The sequence below is a fragment of the Chiloscyllium plagiosum genome, chromosome 16 (assembly GCF_004010195.1).
Source record: "Chiloscyllium plagiosum isolate BGI_BamShark_2017 chromosome 16, ASM401019v2, whole genome shotgun sequence".
Lineage (NCBI taxonomy): Eukaryota > Metazoa > Chordata > Chondrichthyes > Orectolobiformes > Hemiscylliidae > Chiloscyllium > Chiloscyllium plagiosum.
Genome location: NC_057725.1, coordinates 45863301 through 45891276, shown reverse-complemented (window position 1 = coordinate 45891276; position 27976 = coordinate 45863301). Strand labels below are relative to the sequence as shown.

The window sequence follows — 27976 nt, the reverse complement described above, 5'->3', positions numbered from 1 at the left end:
TCAAAAAAGCCTTCCCATCATGTTATTCTCACATTACATTTTACATTGCTGGCATTGAGTTCATCCAGTGTGTAAAGTCTGCAAATATGTTTCATGTTTCATGGCAATTTAATACACTGTGCATTTTATGCAAGTGTAATTTTTTTCTATCTTTTATTTTAGGTTAGACTTGATGAGTCCGTGGATCTCAGAGGATGGTTGACACTTCTATTCTGTCTTATCAAGTCTTCACTGGTAAAATAGGATTTGACCTCCATTACATGCTGTAATAGCCTAAACAAATGGTAAGAAAAAAAATGATTATATTTAGAAAGGTTGAAATATAGATAGTATTCTTTAACATATCAAATGGTTAGAGCAATAACAATGCTCAAGATGGAATTTAGAACATAAGAAATAAGTGCAGGAGTAGGCCATTCAGCCCACTCCACCATTCTATAAAATAGATCTGCCCTTTTGTGCCAGCTCCTTATTGCCTTCAACTCCGCAACACTTCAAAATATATCTACCTCCTCTTTAATTACTTTATAGACTTGCTTCCACAACATTGAGGTAGAGAATTCCAGACATTGACCCCTAACTGGGAAGAATATCCTTTGCATCTCAGTTTTAAATGATTATCACATTATTTTCTAACTATGTTCCCTAGTTCCAGATTTCCATGAGTGGAACCTTCTTCTCAACTTCTAACTTGTCAAGCACCTTAGAATCTTCGATGTTTTGTAAAGATCACCACTCACTCTTCTCAGCTCCAATGAATAATAACTCATTTCATATTTCTTAATAAGCCTAGTGAATCTCAACTGAACTGTCTGCAATGTTTGTATGACCTTTCTTAAATATTGTTTCCAATTATCTACTATTTCTTTGTTATCCAATATCAATTGCCAGTAGCATTCTCTCAGGGTTCCACATCCACGTTAGCTTTTTATATACCATCAGCTCCCACATACTACAGCTGCAACACATCACCTGCCCGGCCATCTGTATCCCATTTATAGAGGATCTTTGATTTTCCAGCATTCGATTATTTGGCAAGATCGCAAGGTCCTGATGCTTGGCTAAACTATGTTATCTGGCATTCTATTAACCGAACGAAATACTTCCCACCCATGTCCTTGGGATAATCGAAGTTCCTCTGTAAATAATTCATTTGGATGTTAAATATTTCAAAAATTAATTTCCTAGTTGTATTCTTCAGCTGTAGTACATCTCCTGATATTAAACCACTTAACCAATCAAGCGACACACAGTAAAAATATCTATAAATCATGTGCTGTTTTCCTGTGACATCCATTTTGGCTCTGACAGGTAAAAACAGAATGAAGGGGCTCTGTCCTGCCAGCTGTTACCACTTGCCACCACTGCACTTCTCATACAGGCCTGCTCTCCCACTCTGCTTTAGAGCGATGCCAGTGTTCCTATATTGTGGCATGTCATCCCTTTCATCTTTGGGACAAAGGTTTAATTATAGTCGAAGTTGAGAGAATGAAAGCTGCTTGTCCTCCTGCTAATAAGGACTTGTACAAAAATTATGCTTGGCAGTTCTTAATGGGGTTGCACTCACTACTCAAAACTGCCCAGCTTACAGCAGTGACTTGACAATCTCATTCAGAAATATTAAAGAAGTTGTGTTGAGAAATCAGGAAAACATTTTGGTGCAGTAGGGGGTGCTGTTCTCAGCCTTGCACAGGATCTATTTTTGGGTAGAATTGAATGAATTTGATTGGCACACTTGCTTGTGCTAAACCTGAACTGGAAGGCTGGTGGTGAAACTCAGTGCCTGAACTGTAAAAGTGCTGCACTGTCCAATGCAAGTGGGTTAGATCTCCTTGCTACATTGGACAAGCTCATAGCTATCTAACTGGATCAGGAGATCAGATTATTCCTATAATGATTGTTACAATTCGATTTCTTCAATTGGCCAATGGTCATCACCTCCCAAGTATGACTTCTATGTGCACAGTAATGACTGTTTGTTCTTGTATTGCATGACAAAAGGAGTGGCTTGGTTCTTTTGTGGACACTTCGGCTGCACAATACTGTACTGCTTCTCTATATGTTAGGTTTTTCTTTACGATGCACCTTACATGGTGAAATGGCGATAGGCCATCAGTATTAATGTTGTCTTGATGATCAATTGTTGGTTATTACTATTTAATTGCTGAATACAACTTTCATCATTCTTGTAGTGTCGACAAAATCCTTAAGAAGTGCTCAAATTTTATTCCCATTGATGCTGAGTTAACAGAGTTAATCTCCAATTTCTCACACTAGGAATTAGTAGCCAGATTCTCAGTTTTCTCTTGCTAACAAATGTCCCTATTGGACAAATTAGATATGAGACAAAGCATGACTGTTCCTTCAAAGAACCTGTACAGGCATGACAGATAAAACAGCCTCCATCTGTGTGGCAAATTACTATCACTGTATTCAATCGTCAGTTATAAAGGTCGCTGCCTGAAATTACCCCTCCGAATGTTATGGGAATCACAGCAGCAAATGTGCAATTCTACTAATGAACTAACACTGGAGTTTCTTCTTATTTCCCCGTTGCAATGCCAAAGTGTCTTGTTTGCTGTACAGAATAAAGCAAGGCCACAAGGTGTCACTCTAATATCAGAAATCAAACAGATTATTGTACACTCAGGGGTGTTAAAAAAAGTCTTTGCAAAATCATTTATCACCAGCCAAGTATCCAAACTGGCCATTATGAATGCACAGTTAACCATCATTTGCATATCTTTGAGAAAAATTCCAGGATATAGTCTAATCTCTGTACTTTCAGTGATGTCTCCTATTTACAATGGCCTGGATGTTTCTGAGAGGTGATGAAGCAGAACAGAATTCAGTGCTTGGCTTATCCTTGCCCCAGCTGTCTCAGTTTATTTAGTTAAGTGTCAAAAGGTCAATTAGTGGCCATTCTAATGGAGAGATGCCAATTAGAGGAGGAAATGGGGCTCTGGCCCTGGTCAGGTTGTAGGTCAGGGTGTCATGCAACAGAAGGAAATGTCGGAAACAGTAAGTTAATTGTGAAAAGAAATGTAAAAGCCACAGATTCACTGAATCTTTCTTAACTTTTTTATGACAGGCCCCAAAATGTTTAAACATGAGATTTAAAAAATACATACATGTGCTCAGGCAGCGTCGTTGGAGAAAAATGAGTTAATATTTCAAGTCCAGGTTCTGAAGAAGAGTCACTGGACTCGAAACATTAACTGTTTTCTCTCCACAGATGCTGCCTGATCTGAGTTTCTCCCAACAAATTCTGTTATTATTTCAAATCCCTTCAGTATCTACAGTTCTTTGTTTTCTTTCAGCACATCAGTGCTGCTACCTTCACCAATGGAGTCTGCGGCTCCATTCAGCAGTGTTCCCCATAGCAGGCCTAGTCTTCCTTTCTGCCTGCCTATTAGATCTGCTCCAAATTTCTCCCATCCAAAATGTGAAAAAAAATAATGAACAACATAAATTGCAGATGATTGGATCATAAACAAGCTCAACACTTTGTTAGTCTGAAAATTTAAAACATTGGACAGTTTTCCTGATTTCTGTGCCCACTAGCCTCTTGTAATGTGATGACCCAATAATTTTGCTGACTCATCATCACATTCATACAGAGGGGACAGCCCACGAGGTTTGTAGGCATAAAATCCAGCCCTGTCTACCAAGTAGATGCCATCTGTTCATCTGCGAGATGTGTGATTCAAGTATCTAATATACACTCTTGTGCAAATTCCTTTTAGTGTAAGGTGAGATGGTTTGATTGTAAATAAGGAGAGAACAGAACTAGAGAGTAGTAGGTCAAACATTTAATTAAAAAAACAATTATTGTAAATCTAATTTCTTTTCCAAATCTTATTTTTGTGCATGATTGTAGTAAACAATATAAGCTCAGTTGCATTAAACAGAATACTGCACTGCAATTAAATGTTAAAGCAGCAAATCTCCAGATATTTTTAAAGTAATATTTCTCTTGCGTTTCTTACCAAAGACACTGACTGGTGTATCACTGCATATCTTCTAGTTATCCTGGAACATCTCCTCATGTCCTACTGAACAGTCAGCATGAGCAAGCAACTTAACAATGTGGACATCAGAGCCAAATCTGATCGTGTCACACAAAGAAGTGGAGTTAGAATGAAGACATCACTTATAGACTAACAGAAACAGGAGTTGTCCATTCAGCTAATCATGCTTGCCTTACCATTGAATCCAATTATGGCTGATCTGCATCCGAATTCCATTTACTTACCTTTAGTCCATGGACAAAAATTAGTTTGGATAGTGTCTTTTAGGCAGTCTTACATTAATTTCCCAGGGACATGATATCAATGAAGGGCACCATGCAGACAACACTGCTTGTCTCTGGAGAACTAACAAGTCTGCACAGCAATTATGCAAACAAATTCCTCCCTGACCCCCCACTTCCTATCCCCTTAATTCCCTCCCTAAACCAAACTGACTGAGTATAAACACATTTTTCAAGGAGTGTGTTCCAGACTTTCATGAGCATTTGTGTGACAAAATGCTTTATGTTATCATTCATAAACAGCCTAGCTTTGATTTTAAACTATGCTTCCTTGTTTTGAACTCCTGCACAAAAGGATATAATTCTCTCGACAGGATAGATATCATCATAAGCCAGTTAATTAGATCATTCCCTAATTTTCTATATTCCCAAATTACATGTCTCATCCACACGACCTGTCCTCATAATTTAACATCTTTATCAGAGGTATAATTAAAGTGATTCAGCATTGCATTCCCTCCAAAGCCAGTCAATCATTTCTTACTTGCAATGCTTGGAACCGAGTATAGCATTCCAGACAATATCTAGCCAAAGCTTTTTCTAACTGTGTGCAACTCCTAAACTTTTATATTCCAGTCCCCTTGAAATAAAGTTCTGGATTAGTGGTGCTGGAAGAGCACAGCAGTTCAGGCAGCATCCGAGGAGCAGTAAAATCGACGTTTCGGGCAAAAGCCCTTCATTTATTCCTGATTTTACTGCTCCTCGGATGCTGCCTGAACTGCTGTGCTCTTCCAGCACCACTAATCCAGAATCTGGTTTCCAGCATCTGCAGTCATTGTTTTTACCCTTGAAATAAAGGCCAACTCATCATTGGCCTTTTTTTTAAACCCACTCACTTTGACTATGCTTAATCTATTAATATTCCTCTTTGGCAACTTTCTACGTCATTCTGCATTACTTACTATACCACCCAAGTGTAATCACAAACTTAGATATATGGCTCTCTATTTCGATAAGTCATCAACGAGTTGGCAACTTTTTAAAGTGACATGGGATTACAGGATTGACATATATTGCTATTACAGCATTGCTCATTGATTACAGGATAAACATTTTACAAGCATCAAGCAATTCCTAAGACAATGCAGCCGGAAACTGTTATGACAAAAGACAGGAAATTCAGGAGCTATTCAGCCCTAAAAAAAAGGTTACAAGGAAGAGACTCGGACAAAAAGTTGTTTGTTAATAAATTGACACAGAATGTTATGTCAAGAACAATAGTTCAAGTTAGGCTGTGACAGGACAAAGATAGCAGGGATTCACGTTAATTAAAAGCACACTTAAGACATAAAAGTAGATTTTTCACAGGGACAGTAACCAATACATGGAATAGATTTTCATTTACAGTGGTATAGAATAAAGCCACTGAATCACAGAAGAGACACATTGATTCGATTATGGTAAACATCTCTTTTTATCCAGGTGAGCTGGGATAAGGGGAGTGGCTTTCCTCATTCAAACAAGATAATCTTCTCTTCAATGTAGGCAATTTCACAACTAAATTACAGAATACAATATTGATACAATTCAAAACCATTTCCCAATGAAAACTATGGTATAAAGAGTTATAATTGGTGCAGCGTGCTATTTATTGAAATACAATTTATATTTTAAAAATGGAGAATAAAACAATGCCAAAGACAGATGACCAAAACTATGAATCAGATCTTGTAAATATTATATGAATTTACAATTTTTACTTTTTTCCCCATATGTACATATTATTCCATCCTGGTAATGTAAATTTTTAAATGCCAGCCCTATTTCACAGCATGTGCCGGTATTTTCCAAATTAGACCAAATCCTTTCATCAACCTCGGGAATCTCTTGGGATCATTCGGGTCGATAATTGGAACTCGTGTGAACCATTTCTATTTGATTCTCTTAGAAGTACTTCAGACGCTTGTTTTGAATGTCCACTTCGAATATTGCTTTCGTTACTTTGTTTTCGCTTTGCTTACATTCAATTTGATTTCTCCTATTTTATCCAGGACATTACACACAGCACAGACTCAACGCAGTAAATAATCTCCTCCTGTGCCGTAATGACCCAGGAGTATCATTTGCTAAAAGCTAAATATATTTAATACCAATTTTTAAAAAAAGGTTAAAGGGTAACAAATATGCTAAAACAATTATCTAAAAAATATGCAAATTGGAGAATACTCTGGACCACTGAACTATAGTAAATGTTTATTGTTCAACCACGGTTTTCATGTAATGAATTACAGAGAACTGAAGTTAGGTTGTGGCTTTCATGGATCTTCTGATGCTGGTAAACCAGTTGCCCTTGACAATTTGTACTGATGCAAACTTGGTTGGGTGTGAAATTATCCAATTTGCATTAGAGTAAGGAAGTGAGAAGGAGTTAATCCAAGCTACTCAAGCTTTGCATCCATTGCATTAATATTGTGGCTCATGTGAAGCCAGTTTAAAAAGTTCCCAATACAAAGTCATTTAAACATAACGTCAAAACAAACTCAACTGTTTATTGGTATCCCTGACGACATTAAAGATTTTGAGTCTTTATCGAATTCTAATGTTACAGGGCAGCAACTGATGTATTGGTTAGACTTTCTTACCCACACAACAATCCTCCCTATCCTGTCCTCCCCAATCAAATAACAAACAGATACTAATCTGAGGCTGATATCTGTAGGAAAACAATGCCCCTAGTTTCTCAGAGAGGGAGCCTTAATTGCACTGAATTAGAATAAGAGGGGTCTATTGAACTAGGATTATTCTGACTGTCTTTGACATTGGTCTTATAGAATCTTTCAGAGAATGTGTTTTACTCTTCAAGTACATATACTGACTAAACTACTGCAGTATCAGAGAGAAAGGAATACAGTAATGATATAAGAATAACTGGTTTATAGATAAACAAAAAAATATAAAATGAATAAGCTTGACAGCTTTCGGTCCATATCTTGGCTCCAGTTCTTCAATGTTCTTCAATAAAATGTTCAACTTCAGCTAAGAATGAAAGAAAGAAAGGGAAATTAATTATGTATTGCAAATGTTAAGTTTTTGGTCTTTCCCACCCCCCAAATATTTTGACATCCAAAGTCAACATAAATCTTCCCAGCCAAGTATAATGTGGCCAGCTACAAAGTAACGTGTCTTTTATTCCGTTCCAACAACGTATCATAACTATCTGCAGTAGTGAGAGCACTTGCTCACATGTTCAGTTCACTCAAATAAATAACTCAGAACAAATGAAGTGGTAAGTAATCTTACTGAAGTGTATAAGATTTTTCACTGCAGGCACAGCTGCCACTTTGGCTTGGATAACAGTTGCTATATCTCAAAAGCAGTAAATGTATACAGTGCAATGCATTACACTTTTATTCTAAATATAGTTACTGTATAATGCAAAAGGGGTTATGTAATAGTGACCATCACATTACATTCAACCGCAGCCTGGACCTGTAGTGCTCCAAATAAGATATCCTTGCTTACCATCTTCTGAGAATAGTTATATTTAATAAAACATTGTTGCGGTCACACAGCAATCTAGGCCTGACGTTTATACATAGTGGCAGTAGTGGTAAAAACAGTGGAAGTGGAGAAAACCTGCAGTAAGGGACAACTGTAACCATGGTACAGTGTTAAAGGTATACCTCAAGGTTATACAGTGATCTGAACTCTGTGATGGGGGTGTTGTGCCGGTGGGGGTTGTGAGCTGGAGTGGGCTGGGGAGGGGGTTAATTGGGGAGATATCTGAAGAAAACCTCAGCGGGGGTTGGTGCAAGTGACAGACCTCCAGACTCATCTAGATACATAAATATACAAAAGGGTATGATTGCACAGAAGCTGAAGAAATCACAGAAGAATATCCGTGGCAGAATAAGCAGAACAGAACAGCAAGAAGCAGTCTGCAAAATGTTGCAGGAAATCAAAAGTGTAATGGGGAAGACTAGAGAACCCAGAAAGCCCACCGATGACAAGCACATAAGGAAACAGGGTGTGGATCATGCCACAAAGGAATGTTACCTGGGAGAACCCAACTTGACCTGTTTTATTAAGGAGTGCAAGTGGGAGGAGTGAGTAACGGCAGTAGCAGTAGAGAATTAAACAAGTTCTACAGCAGTTTGCAGGTGTTCCTGCAGTAGATGTTACAGAGGAACAGAAATAATCGTTGTGGCGTGCATATGTCCAAATTGATTTCCCTGATGGCACAGACATGCAGGATAAATTCTGCTATGCAGATTAGTAGAGATTATGATAAAGGATAAGAAAATCAAGTTTAAATTGAGTACCCAGACTGATGCATTCCATTCATATGGTTGCTTACACCATAGTTGACACCAAAAGTTTCCATTTAACCACAAGAACCACTTCACTACAGCAAAGTGATTAGGGGTATTGTACATCATTCCTAACCATTGAGATTCTTTATTAAGTAAAGCTGCCTTTGTAGCCTGAAATACTCTTCTCACAGTGAGTTTAAAGATGTAAACCTTGGCTTGGTGCATCTGTATTCCTCCTCCTCTATAGTCACATTTCTCATATTGCAAGAAGGTGGATCAGACTGCTCAGTCTTATTTTTCCAAAAACAAGAAATTTAAAATGGCAGGGGAGAAAGAAAATGTGTCAAAGGAACAGAAGACCAGCCACCAGATGGACATTTCAGGCCTTGGTTTGCTTTCCCAGCATATCAACACAGATATCCTCAGGTCATTTCATTAATGCAGCTCGGACTTTGGACCTTCCTGGATCTTTGGACACTGCAGGTACTGTTTCTGAAAACCCCAACTCTCTCTTTTCTGGAGAATTGTCCTTTCATTAAGATGATAAAATTGTGTACAGCACCGCACCATGACAGAGAAACAGTATCAGGATCTTTCATTAGCTGAAACACTAAGGAAAATAAGTGAAGCTTCAGAAACCCATACAGTCAGCAAAGGGACTACAAAATCTGACATATGTCAAATTTTAGACTTGGAAACATATCTTCAATCACAAAGAAAAGAGGTCTCAGAGCTCAAGAGATTCAAGGCCAGTTAAGTCTCAGGCAGGGTAGATGATATCTCTCTTGCACTATTAGAAACCAGTTGCATAGAGCACATTCTTACCATCATCATCAGTACAAAGTTGACAGAATGAGAAAAACTTCAATCCTTGGAAATAACCCATCAAGAGCTGATACACTTCCAAGTAACCAGAGAAAACGAGATCCTTAAGCTCAAAGGACATTATGGCAACATGTAACATGCAGAAATTGATCATTTGTATAAAAGATAACCGAAGTTTGTATTGGAAACCCATCAGTAAGCCATAAAAACATTAGCAAATTTTAACCAACATGTGCTGCACCAAAGATGCATCTTATAGAGATGCAGAATACTGGATGGTGAAGCATCAGTGTGAACTTGAACAGAGAAAAACTCAGCAAAAATTGCCAAAATTTAATCACCTCAAAGAAACAACAAAGAAGTCCAGCTATTCATGGACACACAACACAACTAAGCCTTGCAAAGTCAAAAAGATAAGCAGATATGCCAGCGTTTTAACACATTTGTCACAGCAAAGAGACATATTGATGTTTGGCATATGTTCAAAGTTCCAAGATTACAAAGCATGGAAAACTTTTGGCTGCTGTTGATGAGCCATTACCTCCTGTTTCAGAAAGAAATCCCAGAGAGACACTGAACAAAGATCTTTGTTCATGCTCACAGATGATTATCAAAGAAGAGGCCCTTGTTAATAACAGAAATAACCTGCAGAATAAGGTGAATCTTTCAAGAAAGTCTGCAGACAGTGTATTTCACAGGAATTTCCTATAAATCCTGCTCCAGCAGTTCCTTCTGTTATTGATGCAGGTACAGTCTCATGAAATCCCCAAGATGCCATTATCTGTAGCTCAACAGCTTCATTTCCTTGCCTCCAAAAAAACCCTCCATTCTTCTTGTCCCCCATTAGATTCAACCCTATGTCAGATAACAATACAGAAGAGAAAGTGAGAATTCCAGTCCTTCTCTTCCTTCTTAAGGGGCTTGTGATCTTTTGATTCCTGGAATCTTCTCCCATGAAATAGTTTTATTTTAGTTTGGTCTTCACTGCTGCTATAGTCAAGTGCTCGGAAACCTCACAGCCGATGAACTAACTACTGTCAGAAGCTGTCATTTCATTTGGCTGATGTGTTGGCCTTCCAAGAAAATTACAAAAAAGCACATTCATCCCACACATCCTCCAGGCGAGCTAAGAATGCTGATGGAGATTAAAGCCTCAAGCAAAAGGGACTTGTGGTCAGTCTGGGGTGGGGGTGAAGATTGGATTAGATTCCTTACAGTATGGAAACAGGCCCTTTGGCTCAAGAGTAACTCACCCCGACCCTATATTTACCCCTGCCTAATGCACCTGACACTACGGACAATTTAGCATGGCCAATTCACCTGATGTGCATATCTTTGGACTGTGGGAGGAAACCGGAGTGCCTGGAGGAAACCCATGCAGACACAGGGAGAATGTGCAAACTCCACACAGTCACCGAAGACTGGAACTGATCCCGGTGCCCTGGCGCTGTGAGGCAGCAGTGCTAACCACTGAGCCACCATGCCACCAAAAGTGATATTTAGATTAGATTCCCTACAGTGTAGAAACAAGCCCTTTGGCCCAACAAGTCCACACCGACCATCTGAAGAGAAACCCATCCAGACCCATTTCCCTCTGACTAATGCACCTAGCACTATGGACAATTTATCATGGTCAATTCACCTGATGTGCACATCTTTGGACTGTGGGAGGAAACCAGAGCACCCGGGGGAAACCCACGCAGACATGGGGAGAACATGCAAACTCCACACAGACAGTCACTCGAGGCTGGAATCGAACCTGGGTCCATGGTGCTGTGAGGCAGCAGTTCTAACCACTGAGCCATTGTGCCGCCCCTTTAAGAGAACAATGGGATTAGATTACATTCCCTACAGTGTGGAAACAGGCCCTTTGGCCCAACAAGTCCGCACCAACCCTCCAAAGAGTAACCTACCCAGACCCATTTCTCTCTGACTAATGCACCTAACACTATGGGCAATTTAGAATGGTCAATTCACCTGACCTGCACATCTTTGTGACTGTGGGTGGAAACCGGAGCACCTGGAGGAAACCCACGTAGACACGGGGAGAATGTCTATGTGGAGTTTGCACAGTCACCTGAGGCTGGAATCGAACCTGGGTCCCTGGTGCTATGAGGCTGTAGTGCTAACCGCTGAGCACTGAGTGACAGGAGGGTAGGGATGTAGAAGTAATGGAATAACTGTTAATTCTCTTACAATTCAATATTTATGGCCCAGAAAGGGTACCATGAAAAAACTTGAGCATAGATACAGAATAAGGACATTGTACTATAATCCAAGGCTACTGAGTATAAGGAGCTGTCATGTGATATCAGATCACATGGAGCCGGTCGAACGCTGACTAAGGTGTCCTGTGTTGCCATCCTCTATAAATAGTTATTTTCAATAAAATGTGTTGCTGTTCATTTGCAAGGGTGTAGATCCTATTAGTTACATGATGCATTTTTGAGATGTGATGCAAAGTGTTACAAATGCAAAGCTTTCTTTCTATGTTGTCAATCAAGAACAGTAGCTCTCTGTATGGTGATGGTTTGAAAGCATTTTACTTAAAGCACTGATGTGGCTGTGTCAGCACTTCTAAACAAAACCTAACTGTTTATTCATATTTTCTTACAGTTCTGCAAAGATTTCCTTAATAATGAAATAGCCAATAAATCTTTGAAAGTTACTTATTGAATCTGACCATGACTTGCTGTGTTTAAAAAAAACAAACTCATTTATCCTTTTGTTCTTTTGCCAATTATCATAAATTTACATCCTTTGCTTCCTGACTCTCCTGCTGGTGGAAGTAGTTTATCATTATTTATTTGGGGAAAATCTCTCATGTAACCTTGAATACATTGATTGAAATCCCCCATGACCATCTCTGGTCCAAAGAGAAAATTCCTAGCTTCTTCATTTTGCCATATAGGTTAAGTTCTTTACCTGTTTTAACATTATGGCAAATCCCAGCATCACTTGTTCATAAATCTAGGTGTCTAACGTTGGACACTATACATCAGCTTAGGCCTGGTCATTATAGAATTCCCATCAAGAAAAATTTACTGCACTAATGATCAGTAAGCTAATGCAGCTTCTATCTAAGTTAAAAAGATTGCAGATTGCTGACTTGCAGTCTGGGCTACTTTCATGGGGAACATAGTGTCACAGTATCTGATTCTGGTTGAGCTGTCAGGCAGAGGGGGATGGTTATTGCTGAAGGGGGATAGAATGGCTGACGCTGCAGGCTGGCCAGGTCTAGCCCTCTCAATTATTATAAAGTTAGAAGTAATGATCCTTCTTGCTCACAGCTCGCTTTACACACATACCGCCCATTGAACAAATTAAGTCTGTAACAGGCAGTTGCCATGCTCTAAAATATGACTCAACAACTGTTAACCATTAGACAGTACATCTAGAAGGGCTACAGTTGAGTTAAGCAGCTGCACCATTTAAAACGCTTTCTCCCTCTGGAAGTAGTCATGTTTAAGTTTCCCCATGGTGTTTCATTATACACTAATCAAACATTATTTTTAGCAAAAAGAGAGCCATTTATTTTCCATTTTAAAGAAAAGATGCTACCCCACCTCCTAGTATCATGTCTTCACTGTACATTCTGGGTTGACGAGAGAGCATGTTGACTTTTGGGAGAAAAATGTTTGGATACGTTTTCACAGCAGAACCAATGATAACCATAGAAGTTGATTCAATTAAGTTTACAGAATAGAAACAAGGCCACTCAGTCCATAAAGCTTTGGCTGGTTATTTTAAGAATGGTATTCAAAATTAATCCCATTGCTTTAGTCTTTTCTCATTGTGCTGTATCTTTCTCTACAGTCTAATAATGAGATATTGTCTTTATTAGCCATGATAACTAAGATGAGAACTATTCCACAACTATAGTTAATTATATTTATGGAAAGTGAGTGATTGCCATAAATCACTAGGGCCTGATTTCAGATTCATCCCTTTAAGATCCTTACAGAATAGTATACAGGGGATTTTGGACACAGAACACATTCATAACCTATACAGGTGTTTTGTGGATCTGAACTCCTGCTGAATTTGCAAAACTACCAAGCATGTGCTGCAAGTCCATCCCTGAACCTAAAAGACCGGTATACCTTCCTGCAGTAACAAAATTAAGGAACAAAGAAACTGGAACAGGTCATTTTGCTTATAAAGCCTGTTTGACCATTCAGTTAGAATGAGTTATTAGAGAGGTTCCGTTCTGAAATCAGGCTCTTTCGTTACTAAAGAAGTTGAACTGAATTAAAAGTGCTTTTTCAACAAGTTTGCTTAGGAACATAAAATCACCAAAGAAATTGAAGTTTTCATTTCATTTCATTTCAGGGAATTAAAATGCTAATGGCTGTAACAACTCTACCAGCTACCAGTCACTATGTATCACCTAACCCAAAGCCACCTCCTCTGGCACCAAAGCCGGACAAGGACAATATCAAGTTACAAAAGATCTTGAAGAGGGCTGCGAAGCGTAAGGCTGCACAAACATATTTGCAGACTATGGATACATCAGATAAGTTTCACTCTTACTTACCTAAGCCTTTTCGATCTAGTTTGTCTCCTGTTAATGAAGCTAGTCCTGACCTAGAATACTATGAACATCACTCTCGATCTCCACGATCTCTTCTGACTCCAAGAATACCAAGTTCATCTTTTCCACCTTATAGACAAGGTCCCACAATAGTAACCCATGCTCATGTCGCAAGTCCATATCCTGCACATAAATCCTTCTACAAGGGGAAAATTGAGCTCCTCCCTAAAATAGAAATCAGTACCCCACAGTCGCCTGCTGAAAATCAGAATCAAGTACAAGCAAAACTGCCACCACCTATTGTTCCTGCAAAGATATTCACCATTCCAACTTTCCAACCAGGTATCAAACCCCAAGAATTGCCCAAATTCTCAGTACCACCACGGTTTTCTCCGAGCATTTATACACCAAGATCTTGGTCTACCACTGAGGTCACCACAGCAAATATTTCCACAACTGCATCTAATGCATTTAAAGGACCTGAAGTTCCTGAACTTCACGTCACTGATACTTTTGGTGCCAATGGCCCCAATATTAATGTAGCCAACGCTGTAGTCGCGGGGGTTGAAACTTACACAGCAAAGATGGTCATCAATGAAGTTGAACAGGAAAGCTTTCTCAACTCTCTGCAAGCATGTACTCCCACTTACGAAGCTCCGCGAGGAAAGACTCCAATCTACGAAGGCCCAGCAGCAAAGACACCAATCTACGAAGGCCCAGCAACAATGACTCCAACCTACGATGTCTCAAGAGCAAGGACTCCAACCTACGACATGTCAAGAGCAAGGACTCCAACCTACGACACGTCAAGAGCAAGGACTCCAATCTGTGAACCTCCAGTAACAAGGACTCCAACCTACGAAGCTGCAAGAGGAAGGTCTCCAACCTACGAAGCCTCAAGAGCAAGGACTCCAACCTACGAAGCCTCAAGAGGAAGGACGCCAACCTATGAACCCCCAACAGCAAGGACTCCAATCTACGAACTCCCAGCAACAAAGACTCCAACCTATGAAGCCCCAAGAGCAAGGACTCCCACGCATGAAGCTACAAGATCAAGAGACAAATATGACCCACTGGGAGCAAACATTCTTCAAAATGAGGGGACTCAAGAAAATCTTACTGAAAAGGCTGCCAATACTTCAGCCATTGGAACTGATGATCTCACAGTTGGCATTGGTGCCATTAAAATAGAAATTCAACAGATGGACATGCCCACACAGAAAACCAAAGCAGAAACCAAATCCAGTCCAACAGACATTGCTGCTGAGACAATGACTCATAAAGGAGCTAAGGTACTTTCTAAAGCAGAACCTCAGCTGAATTCTCCGGAGCGTGTTAAACCTCTGAAGAGTAAGATCAGTGGTTGGACCCGTCTCAAAAAACATATGATAGTGGAAGAGGAGCCACCAAAATTCCCAGAGCCAGAACCCAATCTGCCAGAGGCCGGGACACAAGAACAGAACCAAGATGAATCAGAGGCCAAGAAACAAGAATCAAAAAAGGCAAAAGTGTCACGAGCTAACAAGATGTGGGATGCTGTGTTATTTCAAATGTTTGCTGCCCAACAGCGCAAGCAAAGTGAACAGGAGTCAAATTTGGACAACTCCAAGCAAATGCAACAAGCAACTCCAGTATTTAGTAGCCGCCTGCCCCTTCTGCTCTTTAGACCTCGATTTGATGCCAGGAAGTTAAAGGAAGCAGCTGAAAGGCCTTTGAAGAAGATTAGCACCACTTTGATTGAATCAGGGCTGCATCGCAAAGGAATTGATGATGAAGAACTTAAAGACTTCAATCGGACTGCAAAAGGTTGGCCAACACAACAAAAGGAAATAAGCTGAACATGCTTAACAAAATAAGTCAGCAACCGGCATCCAGTGGTGTAGATCAGTAGCCATTGCACTAATGCCGGAAAGGGAATTACACTTACAGAGAGTAGCATGTTTGCTGCCAATAATGAACTTTTTCAAGAAATGTTAAATTCTTACACACAGTGTTACTGAATGTAATAAAATGTAAATTTCAAACAGGTTCTGCTGTTTTGAACAATGTTTAGCTTGTTATAATCCATGAATGAGTGTATTGCACATTAGTGTCTTGATTTGTATGTGAATGTATCCTGATTTCTTAAAAAGAAGATTGAAAAGAACTGGCAAACTGATTGATTGAAAAAGACAAGGTAAGCCGTGATATGAAGATTCAAAGCTGACATGAAGGAGGACGTTAAAAGCAAGGCATTAGCGTGACAAACATTCCTTGGCATAGGAAGTTTGCCAAGTATGGTGCGTATTGTAGAGCATGATCTATAATATGTGCCAGGTAGCACAGGGCCTTTCAGTATAGCATTACTTTGAACTCCATAACTGAGGGTTTACAAAACAAAAATCTTTGATTTCATTTTCATGTTTGTTTTTCACTGTAATTCAAAATAAAATGGGTACTGAATGCTCAGTTGAACTCAATGGTCCTGTACCAACAAGAGCCAATGGTTTTATCCAGGAAGTGAACTTTGGCATGAACATGTGATTTCTTGGTACCAAGGAGCATAGAGGAAGAGAGAGGCCTTTACAGTGCATGTCCACAACTTGAGGTACCAGGCTAAGTGAGTGATTAAGAAAGCATTGAAGATATTTTCTCTTATTAGATAAGATGTAGACTACCGAACGAGATGGAGATTATGGGATGGCTCCTGTGGTGCAGCAGTACTGTCCCTACCTCTGAGCCAGGAGGTCGACATTTCAAGTTCCACCTGCTCCTAAGGTGCATAATAAAATCCCTCTTTTGGCTAATTATATATTCACTAGATAAGTCACAGTTAGAGTGCTGCATAGCTGCATACAGTTCTGACCATCAAATTATTTAATTACACGAGAAACACTGTGGAAATAATTTATGAGAATGTTACACGGACTGGAGATGTTTAGCCGCAAGGAGTGTATGGCCGGGTTGGAACAGAGGTGGATCGGGGAGATTTAATCGAGGTGTATAGTATTATAGGAGGGCCTGAGTAGAGTGAATAGGGAAACTTTATTTTCCTAAGCTGAGAAGTCAATAAACAAGAACACAGACGTAATGTAATTAGTAGAAGGATTAGAGGAGAATTGTCAGAGAAAGTTGGGGGTGGTAGGGGTCTGGAACCCAATTCCTAAAAGGGTTATAAAAGCAGGAACCTTAACTGCATATAAGATGGGCTTCGATACTGACTGCAACCCAAAAACTGGAAAGAAGAATCAGGATGGATTGCTCTTATTCAGTTGGTACTAATAGTATCCATTTATGGGTTTCTATGAACATTAATTCCAATTTCCATTTCTACAACAACTGTAATATAGTAATTAATGTCCCAAAGCACTTGAAATGGAGATGGCCAAACAGAATTTGAGTAGCTAGATAAAGGGACATTAGGGCATATAAGCAATTTTTGAGGAATGTCTGGCAGGATGGAAGAGGCAGAGAGTTATAGAGTTTTATAGAGGAAATAGCACAGTTTAACTGGTACACACATGGTGGGCTGTATGGCCTTGTTCTGTGCTGTAAATCTTGAACAGTTCTTTGACTGAATAACTGACATTTTTCCCAAGTTCTGTTAGAGGTTTTAGTGATGTGAAGCTGCTCACTTTCTAAGACTGCTTAGAAATTATGTTGGAGGCCCTTACACATGGGTCTGAAATCATCAATCTCAGATGACCTTGTATCCATGAACATCACAACATAAACAGATTTAGGAAAGGCTTAAAATGTATCCTGAAAGAAAAAGATGAGATAGTTTGGAAATTACAGGTTTTCTGACTTACACAAAGTGACATTTTCAAGCACTGTCAGAAAACATGTAACAGTAAGCATTCCTTTCATAATTCTGACTGCGTTTAAATTCTCAGCACATGGAAATTTCTATGGCCTCAAACTGCTTCTATTGCACAATTTTTCTCTTAACTAAAATTCTCCAGTCCAGCTAATATCCCTGTAAATCACCTCCATTCCCTCTTCAATGCAACTGCACCATTCCTGTAATATGACAACTGGAACTGTATACAATTTAACTTGTAGTATTTGTCAGCAAGGTTAAGGTATATGACATTTGATTGGCCATCCATTATAGGCTCTTACTGATTTTCATTGGTGTTGACTTTGATAGACAAGAAAATCCAAGATGTGGATGCGGTGGTTAACAAGGATGCTATCTGAACTGAAGAAATTTTACTTGAGGGAAGATTGGACATGCTTCCCCATTGTGAATCTGATATTGTCCACTTTACATTTCCTCCAAAAATTTCAAACTCACTCCGGTGTCTGAATTTTTCAGATATGTACCAACTTTCTTTGATTATGTTATACAGTTACACAGAAATTACAGAAAAGATACAAAACAGAAATGAGTGGAAATGTACAAGTCCATCTGCTGAGAAAGTGGATTGGATATTGACGAAATATTTCCAAGAGTTATTTGTGCAGATGAATCGTCTTCAATCAAAACATTAAGCTATCTTTTCATAATTGGAACTTTTTTTTTCAGATGCCCAGCACTCAGTTTTTCCTTTCATCCTCAATGTAAAGCCTATCACATCAAGTGATAAATAAGCAACTGCTGGAACCAAATGGAAGTACTCTGTACTTCTCTTTAAGTTGGTTTGGTGATTTAGTGGAATTGGTAACCAACAGGAGGGGGTAATAACTGCTTTAGTCATTGCACATAGCAACATCAAAAACATTTTTGTGAAGAATTTTATCATTTGTTGTTTCTGACATAACCTTAAGCATGTTTGCTTTGCTTTATTTAAAACATTCACAAATTCATTTCTAATAACTTGACAGTCAGCATGCCGAGAAATTCTTAATACAGTGTGTTTTTGTGAGTAGTGATATTGTCACAAATTTATTGATACTGTGGACATCCTTGTCACAAAATCTAAACTGGTTGGGCTTGTTTTGAGAAAAGTGTTTCTCAAACACTACTTTGATTGTATCTCATCTGTCTACCTAGTTCCTTTCCTCTTTCCCTTCTCAGAGTCACGTGGCCTCAATATTTGCTTTTGTTCAAACAGTGGTGAGGGATACAACTAAAAACATTTATGCTGCTTGTTTAGTCAGGCCAGTCCAATGAGTGCAGGGTTAAACAATGAAACACTGGCCAGTCTAAGTTGTTGACAACCCTGCTAATTATCGATGGAAAATTACAGAGAACATGTTATGAGATTCTAGAAATGAAAATGGTGTGTGACCAGCAACATTATCCAAGAAAAAAAAAGACATTTTCTTAAACACCAAAGGAAGTTAGTGCATAACATGCAAGCCTTTTTGTGTTTTTTTTAAACTTTGTTTTAGGTTGGATTTACAATAGAATAAATGATCACACTAACTTGACTTATACCTACACATTTTTCTAATTTCCTTTTGCATAAATTGCAGCATCAAATCTTTGCTTCCTTTGTACTCTTTTTATGAGTGCTGAGGTACAGCTTAAATACCTCAAAATAACATCATGCTTTGTATCACATGCCGTGTGAGCGGCACGGTGACACAGTGGTTAGCACTGCTGCCTCACAGCGCCAGAGACCTGGGTTCAATTCCCGCCTCAGGCGACTGACTGTGTGGAGTTTGCACATTCTCCCTGTGACTGTGTGCGTTTCCTCCAGGTGCTCCGGTTTCCTCCCATAATCCAAAAAAAGTGTGCAGGTTAGGTGAATAGGCCATGCCCGTAGTGTTAGGTGAAGGGGTAAATGTAGGGGAATGGGTCTGGGTGGGTTGCGCTTCGGCGAGTCGGTGTGGACTTGTTGGGCCGAAGGGCCTATTTCTACACTGTAACTAATCTAATCTAACCACTGAATTTTATTTCCACTTGCTTTGGTCCAACTCTTCTCCATTGCAAACTTATTTTTTCTATGGCCACAACATTGGAATTTATTCATTTTTTTGAATTAGTGCTTTTGAGTTTGGGCTTGATAATTCCTGCTACTTATTTATTTTTTGACTTTCTTTTTTACTTAGCATTACAAAAAGAAAAAAAAAATTTTGAATAAGAAGCATATCCCAACTTGCAGCATTTAAGTTACGAATAAGGCACAAAACACGGTGGCTCAGTTGTTAGCACAGCTGCCTCACAGCGCCAAGGACCTGGGTTCGAGTCCAGCCTTGGGTAACTGTCTGTGTGGAGTTTGCACATTCTCCCCACGTCCGCATGGGTTTCCTCCCACAATCAAAGATGTACAGGTGAGGTGAATTGGCCATGTTAAATTGCCCATAGTTTCAAGGGTGTGTAGATTAAGTGCATTAGTTAGGGAAAATCTAGAGTAAAAGGGTAGGGGAATGGGTCTGGGTGGATATTCTTTGGAGGGTCAGTGTGGACTTGTTGTGCCAAATGGCCTGCTTCCACACTGTAGGGTTTCTATGATCTAAAACCCTGTGTCAAGCACTGCTGGATAGGGTATTGTAGATCATTGAAACAGCCAGTATGCTTTTCAAAATTCCACAGGTATTTCATTTTCAGCACACTAAACTCATATTGACTTGCTGTATTGGTTTTCTTTTCCTTTTACTGGCTGTCAATTCATATCACTGAATGGTCATGACTTCATTTTAGAGGAACTCGGTTAACGCCATCTAACTCACTGTATATTTTGTTGAAACAGGATAGCTTGATGGATATTTTTCCATAAGGTTGTACATATTCATGGAAGCCAATAAGTAATATTACAGTTTAGAAATATTTGTAGCAACAGAAGGGCAATGGTAGCCATCAACTGTCATACAGTAACCATGTACTTTTTAGATATGTATAGCATGAAAACACAACCCGCTCCCATCCTGACAATGCCGTACATTTACCAATTCTGCTCCATTACTTTCCACCATAGCAGGTGAAACAACAGCCTTGCTTCCGCAGCATGGCAAGTCTGGTAACTCTCAAACAGAGACAAAACCGTTTGTAGCATGGAAGGACATCACTTGAGCTTTTGCAATAGGTTGTTACTGGAGCTATCCAAAATTAATGCTACTGTTCCCTTCTCTTCCCATTGTCATATATCTTTCTCTGTTTAAAGATATATCTAATCTTTTGAAGAAAGCAGCAATGATCTCTGCATTAGTGGTTGAAAATGTGGAAACTAACTAGTGACCTATCGTGTGGTGGAACAGTACAGTTGTGTTCACAGGAAATACCTCTAACTGCTATATATAAGAGGGTTATTACATTTAAATTTGATTAGGTGAAGTACATGGGTAGCCATTATTGCAAAGCACATAACTTAATTTCACAGTATCTTAACATTCAGTTGGATTTCAATGCTATAATTTTATATTCAGTAATTAGGATATAATTTTTTATCTACAAGGTACTGTAAAAAAATTACAACTTAACATTTGGTTTTCAAGGACAATCTTTGGAAGTTTTGGTAAATGTTCTATCAAATATCCCATATATAGGCTATCGAAAAGAACAAAGAATTAGTTCTACAGTTTATAGTATTTTAAATAGATCTCTCATGATCAAATTACACACGTCAAATGCACGCAGGTACTGTGCTGTTATACAGAATTAACAGTGAGCTCGAAATAAGAAAAGATCATACCCCTTGCTCTGACTTGGAAACTCAAAATGAATGTAATAGGAGCTTGACTTGTCTATAAATAGCTAGGCGAAAGTGAGGACTGTAGATGCTGGAGATTAGAGTCAAGAGTGTGGTGCTGAAAAAGCACAGCAGGTCAGGCAGTATCCGAGGAGCAGGAGAATCGACATTTCAGGCAAAAGCCCTTCATCGGGAATGAGCTATATATAAATAGCTGTCTATTGCTTCAGTTAGATTTTGAGCACAGTGGTAAATGCATGATGCTGACTTTGATTTGTGGGCTATTAATTATTAGTACCTTTTGCTTTTCACTGATGAATTTGTCATTTTGTGGCCTTTGCAGCTGAAGCAAACATTTCTCCTAGAGTCCATGGTGGTGGGGTGTCTGACATTCTGCTCCTCACCACCTGTGAGAAGACTATTCTGACCAGAGCATTTTAATGACTGTGCCCAGGCCTGTGGGCCTGTAGCGGAGTCTGTCTTGACTCACCATCTTGAGGTCTCCTGACTGTAGACAGTCCCCTTAGACTTTGAGACATAACCATTTGCTTGAAGCACATGCAGTCTGTTTGCCCCACATGATGCTGGCACGTGGTACTGGTGTGAGATGACATCTCACAATGCTGTTTGGCAAGATGTTCACCTTCTTGACTGTCGACAACCATGTGTCTGCACTAAAGGGCAAGCCAAGTCAAAAGTACTGTGTGGCTGTTAGCACTGACTGAGAGGTCAAGTGTCAAAAGGAAGGCAAGGAAACAAATGACAAGTAGCAACCCCCTAATTATTTTTCTTCTGTGCAGACCTCAGAGATTCATGCACAGATGTGACTTCTGTAATCAGTGTCGGCACACCTATTGCTGTGTGTGGAATATCACCGTGGCTACACACTATGCAGAAGAGAGGCAATATCGGTGGCACGGCAAGGGTGCTGTGATGCATCTAGGTAGGTGTAAGTGAGTAAGCTCTAAAAAGCAAGCAGGCAGCTCTAGTCCAATTCATGGGCAAAAAGTGTCTTTGCAGCAGCATTCCAAAAATAGTTGACGGTGTGCTCCAACTTGTTGTGGTTCTGTTCGCTGAGCTGAGAATTTGTGTTGCAGATGTTTCGTCCCCTGTCCAGGTGACATCCTCAGTGCTTGGGAGCCTCCTGTGAAGCGCTTCAGTGAGTGGATTGGTGAGCTGCCATGATGGTGTAGAAAGGCTGGCATGTGTTGAATGCCAGCGTCCATGGCTGTGCATAGCTTCCCACTGAGCATGTCCAGAGACGTTGGTGCCACAGCCATCCAGGAGCAAGCTGGAGCTGCCAGGTACCTGCTCAAAATCCACATCAAGAGGTGACACCTTCTAGTTTCTAACCAAACAGCAGTACAACAAGAGTGCATACTAATGTGATTAAGTAATAATGAAGGTTTATGATGTGCAATAATCCCTATTGATAGGCCTTTTGCTGCTCACTGGCGAGAATCATCACTATGTCTGGAATTTGCCTGGAGAATGTGATTCGTTGCTCCCAACATTGAGAAAGGGCCCCTTCAACTTTCCACATGATTCTTACCATTTTCTTGCCTTAGCTCAGGAATGAGGAGATTCCATCCAAAGGTTCCTATCCTTTAACATGCTACCAATGTCTGGGATGTTTTTTCCACAAATCTCACTTCCTTTCATTGCTGATTCTTAGAAAGTTTTAAATATCGTACACTTGTTCTCTAAAACAGCCTGTGAACTCCTGACTTTCCCAATGGGATAAATGCAAAGTATAAAGGAAATTCATGCATTTATATTGAATTCCATCCCTGAACTAACCTGGAGGTTAGTGGGAAGGGGGTTCCAGGAGTTGGTGAATAGCCCCATAGCAAGATCCAAAAGTAGAGCTGAGCCAGAAGGGAAAGAATGAGAAACAGTCTGGGTGAAAAGCCACTGAGCAGCCAGTCGCTGTGTGTTTGTGGTGCCAACAGAGAACCTTATTCAATCTTAAAGAAGACTTTTACCTGATTCAGTTGGAAACGCTGACTGCCATTTACAGGCAAAAATTGCACTGAATGTGACTTAGTTTTTACAAGTTTCAACTGCTGACTCTCTCATTTTGCAGCACTTAACAGAGCACAGTAATATTAAAAGTCATCTCGTGTGTGTATTCCTTTCACTTGACCTCAAGAAGACGTCAGACAGCAGTTACAAACTTAAATGTCACATTCTCAGAGTTTAGGATAACATCTAAACCATCCAAATAGATTCCAGTTTGTAACTTACTCTCAGAGATCCTTATTTCACGATCCATTAAAAACCTCTCAAACAGAATTCAGCCTGTTAATCACACTCAAATAACCATTAACCAATACTAGTCAATTATTGATCAGATTCCAGTGTGTCCAACAGTTCATTATTCTACATGTAAATCACTTGAGCACCGTTTCAATATACAGCTGATAATATAACAACACACAGTAACTCAAACAAATTAAATGGCAAAATAAGTAGGAGACAAGTCCAAGAAAGGCAGACTGCATGTTACAGTTGTTGCTTATGAAAAATTGAAAAACTTACACTTATACTGCAGACCACACAACCTCAGGACATTCAATGAAGTGTAACTGGGGTAGTAACATGATCACAAGAAAGGCGTTTTTATTTTCCCCTATACTTTCTGGAACTTAATATACAATCTATGGCTCTACAGTGAACCTTGCTTTTGATCTTTCATGTGCAAAGCCCAGAGTCTGGGAGAGGTAAACTATCTAGTCGTTTCCCTTATCAATTCAAAAGCAACGAAAATAACTGTTTAACATAGGTGCTGAATTAATGTGAATTAAAAATATTTTTCCTCCAATGTCCAAGACTGGTAAGCAACCATTTGTACCAGCAGCATACAAGTGTATTAAAATTGTAGGCACGCTCAGATAACCATGCATTCTATATTCAGGGCAAACTTTCCTAGATAGAACTTTCACAAAAATTGTTTTATTTGTGCCACAATGTGGAAATTATTTTCTTGTCATTTTACGATCTCAACTTCTAGAATAATATATGCAAAAGATTAAATTAGAAGAGTCTTTTTGAGTTTGTCAGTGTGGTTGTCCTTAAATCTCCCCAAAATTGGCTTAAAACTAATGAAAAAAGTCTCTGCACATGTTTAGCAAGAACATATTGGCAATATTTGGAAGTTGTACCATAAAACAGAAAGTAACTGGGCCAAGAGATAATCAATCTCTGATTACTCACATGTGAATTGTATTCTCACTAGTCAGTTAATCAATTAGTGCTACCTTAGTTCATGATTGTGCATGACTAACATTGTGATGGATTGCTTTTGAGAATTGGTATTGCCAAAACAAAATTAGTGATCAGCTCAATGGACAACCGAAGTGTTTCTTTGATTCTCTAAATGCTATTATTATGAGTTTTGGATGTGAACTTTGAAAGTATTGTAACTGTGGGAAACTCACCCATTGTTACTTGATGATATTTCTGCTTGATATTAAAATGGCTCCCAGAACTAGATACTAAGCTACCCTGGGATTATCCCAATCTTCTTCCAAATGTGTTATGAAGCAACAAAATGTGCACAAAATTTGCTTATCAGGTGCCTCGACATTGGCTAACTTCTGGCAATCTGATACACCAATCAGAACCAGCAGCTATTGAGTCCTATGGACCACTTATAGAGGCCTACTGCAGAGGGGAATAAGGTAAGTTTTTTTTCACCTTCATTTCAGGAGTTGCAGGAGAGAGGGAGATCAGAAAAGTTGGAGGCAAGGACACGGCTTGCTCCCCATCCATATTTCTGACTGCCCCAAGATTGGGGCAATTGGAGGTGCTCTCCCTCCAAGCTCATCATGCAGGTTGCCCTGGTTGACAGACAGGAAACTCGACATCTTTCTCACCTCACGAGGAAGGCAGGTAATTACGGAGGTGGTGGGTTGAGACCCTTAAGTGGCTATTGATTAACTATTTAATTGCTGAAGAGACAAGAAGATTGCCCATGTAACTTCTCACCAAGCATTTAATTTGCAGAGATGATGCAAAAGGGTGTGAATTTCTCTCTAGGCCAAACTTGTAGAATTATTTCTCCCAGTTTTCAATTACAAAATTTATTCTTTGCATATGCAAAAGTAAAAAAGTACTAATACAATGCACATAAACATGGTTAAATGATATATTACAGCAAATTATTCTGAAGGAATTTTTGTTTTACTGTGATTTCCTGTGGTGACATTGTTTGAAAATGTGAACACTCCTGGGTTACTGAGATTAATGAGGAGATTTGAAAACATTTTTAGTCAAGAGAAGTGGGTGCCTAACTGAACACTGGAAACAAACTTGTACAGGATTGAATTATGCATATTTCATCAACTAAGGTTCAATGACAGTGCAAAACCAGAAACATGAAGACAGAAATTGACAATGTTATAAAAGGATATTATTCTTCTGCTGATGTGAATTATACAGTTTAGTTGGGTTTTTATTTTAACTATTAAAATTATACAGAAAATGAACTGAAATATGCTCAGTTATTTTAATTTGTCTCTGAAAATTTATTTAAAACTATCCAGATGTGAACTAGGGATCAGCATTCTTATTACCTCTGTTCCTCATCTAAATGGAAGACTTTAAACTATTTGGGACGCAATTCCTGGCTGGAACTAAACTTTGACAGGAATTTCCAGTCAGAAACAAAAGGCTAAGAGTATTACCTCCACAGAATACATTAACCTAACATGTTTTTCCACTTTTTCCACTATTTTCTTTGTTTCTGTGATGCGCTGTGCAACATTTTTCTACATTAAAGGAACTGTATTGTGCAAGTTGCTGTCTTTAATCAATTTAAGGTTGTCTGTGCACCCTTTCCTTTCCTATCCAATCAAATTCTCTTTTACGGTAATGGTTTCACTGACAGATGCTGACCATTACTGCAACAAAAACAGGAAAGTTATAGCAGGATACCATAAGCAGCATAAGCAGTGAACATTTCCCCCATTTAGAAATTCAAGCTTTTTTTTTGAAAACATAGCCTCGACTATGAAAACTTAACCTAGTCCCAAAGAGACATCCACAACACAGTCCCAAGCATGTTATAAAGAGTTGAAATATTTGTACTTGTTTGTGTCAGGGATTCAGCAGTGTGCAATGGTTCAACTGCAATCACTCCTGACCTTCAGCTTGAGACTTAACATAATAGTATAGGACTTAGGAGCAAGAGTAGGCCATTTGGCCCTTTGAAACTGGTACACCATTCAATAAGATCGTGGTTGATCTACTTGCGTTCTCAGCTCCTCTACACTTGAATGACTCAGAGAGAAAAAAAGATTCTCCTTGTCTTGGTCTTAAAAGAGAGATCTCTTATTCTATAACTGCATTTCACGGCTTTAATCTTCCCCACAAGAGGAAACATCTTTCTAGTGTTCACCCTGTCCAGTCCCCTCAAGATCTTGCATGTTCCAATAAGATCACCTTAAATTCTTCTAATCTCTAATGGATATAGGTCTATTTTGTTCAACCTTTCTGTATGCTCTTTAAGCCAGGAATGAGTTGAGTGAACCTCCTCTGAACTGTTTTGAAAGCAATTACATACTTTTTCAAACAAGAAGATGAGACTTGTAAACTGTACTCCAGATGTGAGCTCAATAACACCCCGTATAACTACAGTAAAACTTGTCTTTCATACACAAAAAGAAATTGGCAGTCCTTGAGAGAATAGCATTTTGTACATTTTGTTCGCATTATGCATTTTTAATATATTCCTTTACGGTATGTTGGCTTGGCTGGAAAGGCCATCAGTGGTTGCTCATCTATAATTGCCTCGAGAGCTTTTCTGAAATTGTTGTTTAAATTTAGTTTTTAATCTTGTGTTCATACTTTGCATTAGGGATCACTGCAGAATAATGAGGAAGTGGAAACTAGCTGTTTGTTTTCTTGTTTAGTTTAGGAATACTTAGGCCACGTATTATTGAAGGAAATCTCAGACTGTCCAGTGAGCAGCACAGAAATGAAACTATATTCAGTGAGCTTTACATTTTTTTTACAATGATTTATGCTAAACGTTTTATGAGTAATGCACTTTACTTGATGTAACTAGGTAACAGGAGGAGGTACAGCAGAAAATATCTAAGAAATGTTTTATTGACCAGCTCTAATCTATAATTACCTGATAGGAAATATACTTCGATAGCACTAATCATACATAGAGATGATTACTGCAGAAAATACTTAATCCAACATGCGAATAATATTACCAATGACATTCAGGTTAATAACTGTACAAACATTCAACTGATTTAAAAAAAAAATCTTTAACCTTACAGCATGGATCATGCTAAAATTTTAGTCTACATTCCAACAGAGAAATATGCAAACTAAAGACGGATGAATCTGTTCAACATTGACCCTCAATTCAAGGTATGTCCCCAGAGGAACAATTTCAACTTTACATTTAACTAGATGTCTAAAGAACCTTTGGATCCTATCAAGTAGATCTTTCTCTTTCTTTGTCTTTATGTTG

At 39.1% G+C, this 27976-nt stretch overlaps 1 protein-coding gene and 1 long non-coding RNA gene across 8 annotated transcripts in view; one reads left to right on the top strand and one right to left on the bottom strand.

The window, feature by feature from the left end:
- The window catches only part of LOC122557856, a 37945-nt gene extending 24135 nt beyond the window's left edge, over nt 1-13810 (top strand). For all 3 annotated transcript variants that reach the window (XR_006313962.1, XR_006313961.1, XR_006313960.1), the window contains 2 exons: nt 163-284; nt 13723-13810. This is a non-coding gene — a long non-coding RNA (uncharacterized LOC122557856). The remainder of the gene's footprint in view (nt 1-162; nt 285-13722) is intronic.
- Nucleotides 5466-27976, bottom strand: part of lsp1a (lymphocyte specific protein 1 a) — a 325234-nt gene continuing 302723 nt past the window's right edge. For all 5 annotated transcript variants that reach the window (XM_043705982.1, XM_043705980.1, XM_043705981.1 and 2 more), the window contains one exon: nt 5466-7288. In XM_043705982.1, the coding sequence (XP_043561917.1) occupies nt 7257-7288 (32 nt within the window). In that variant the 3' untranslated portion in view covers nt 5466-7256. The remainder of the gene's footprint in view (nt 7289-27976) is intronic.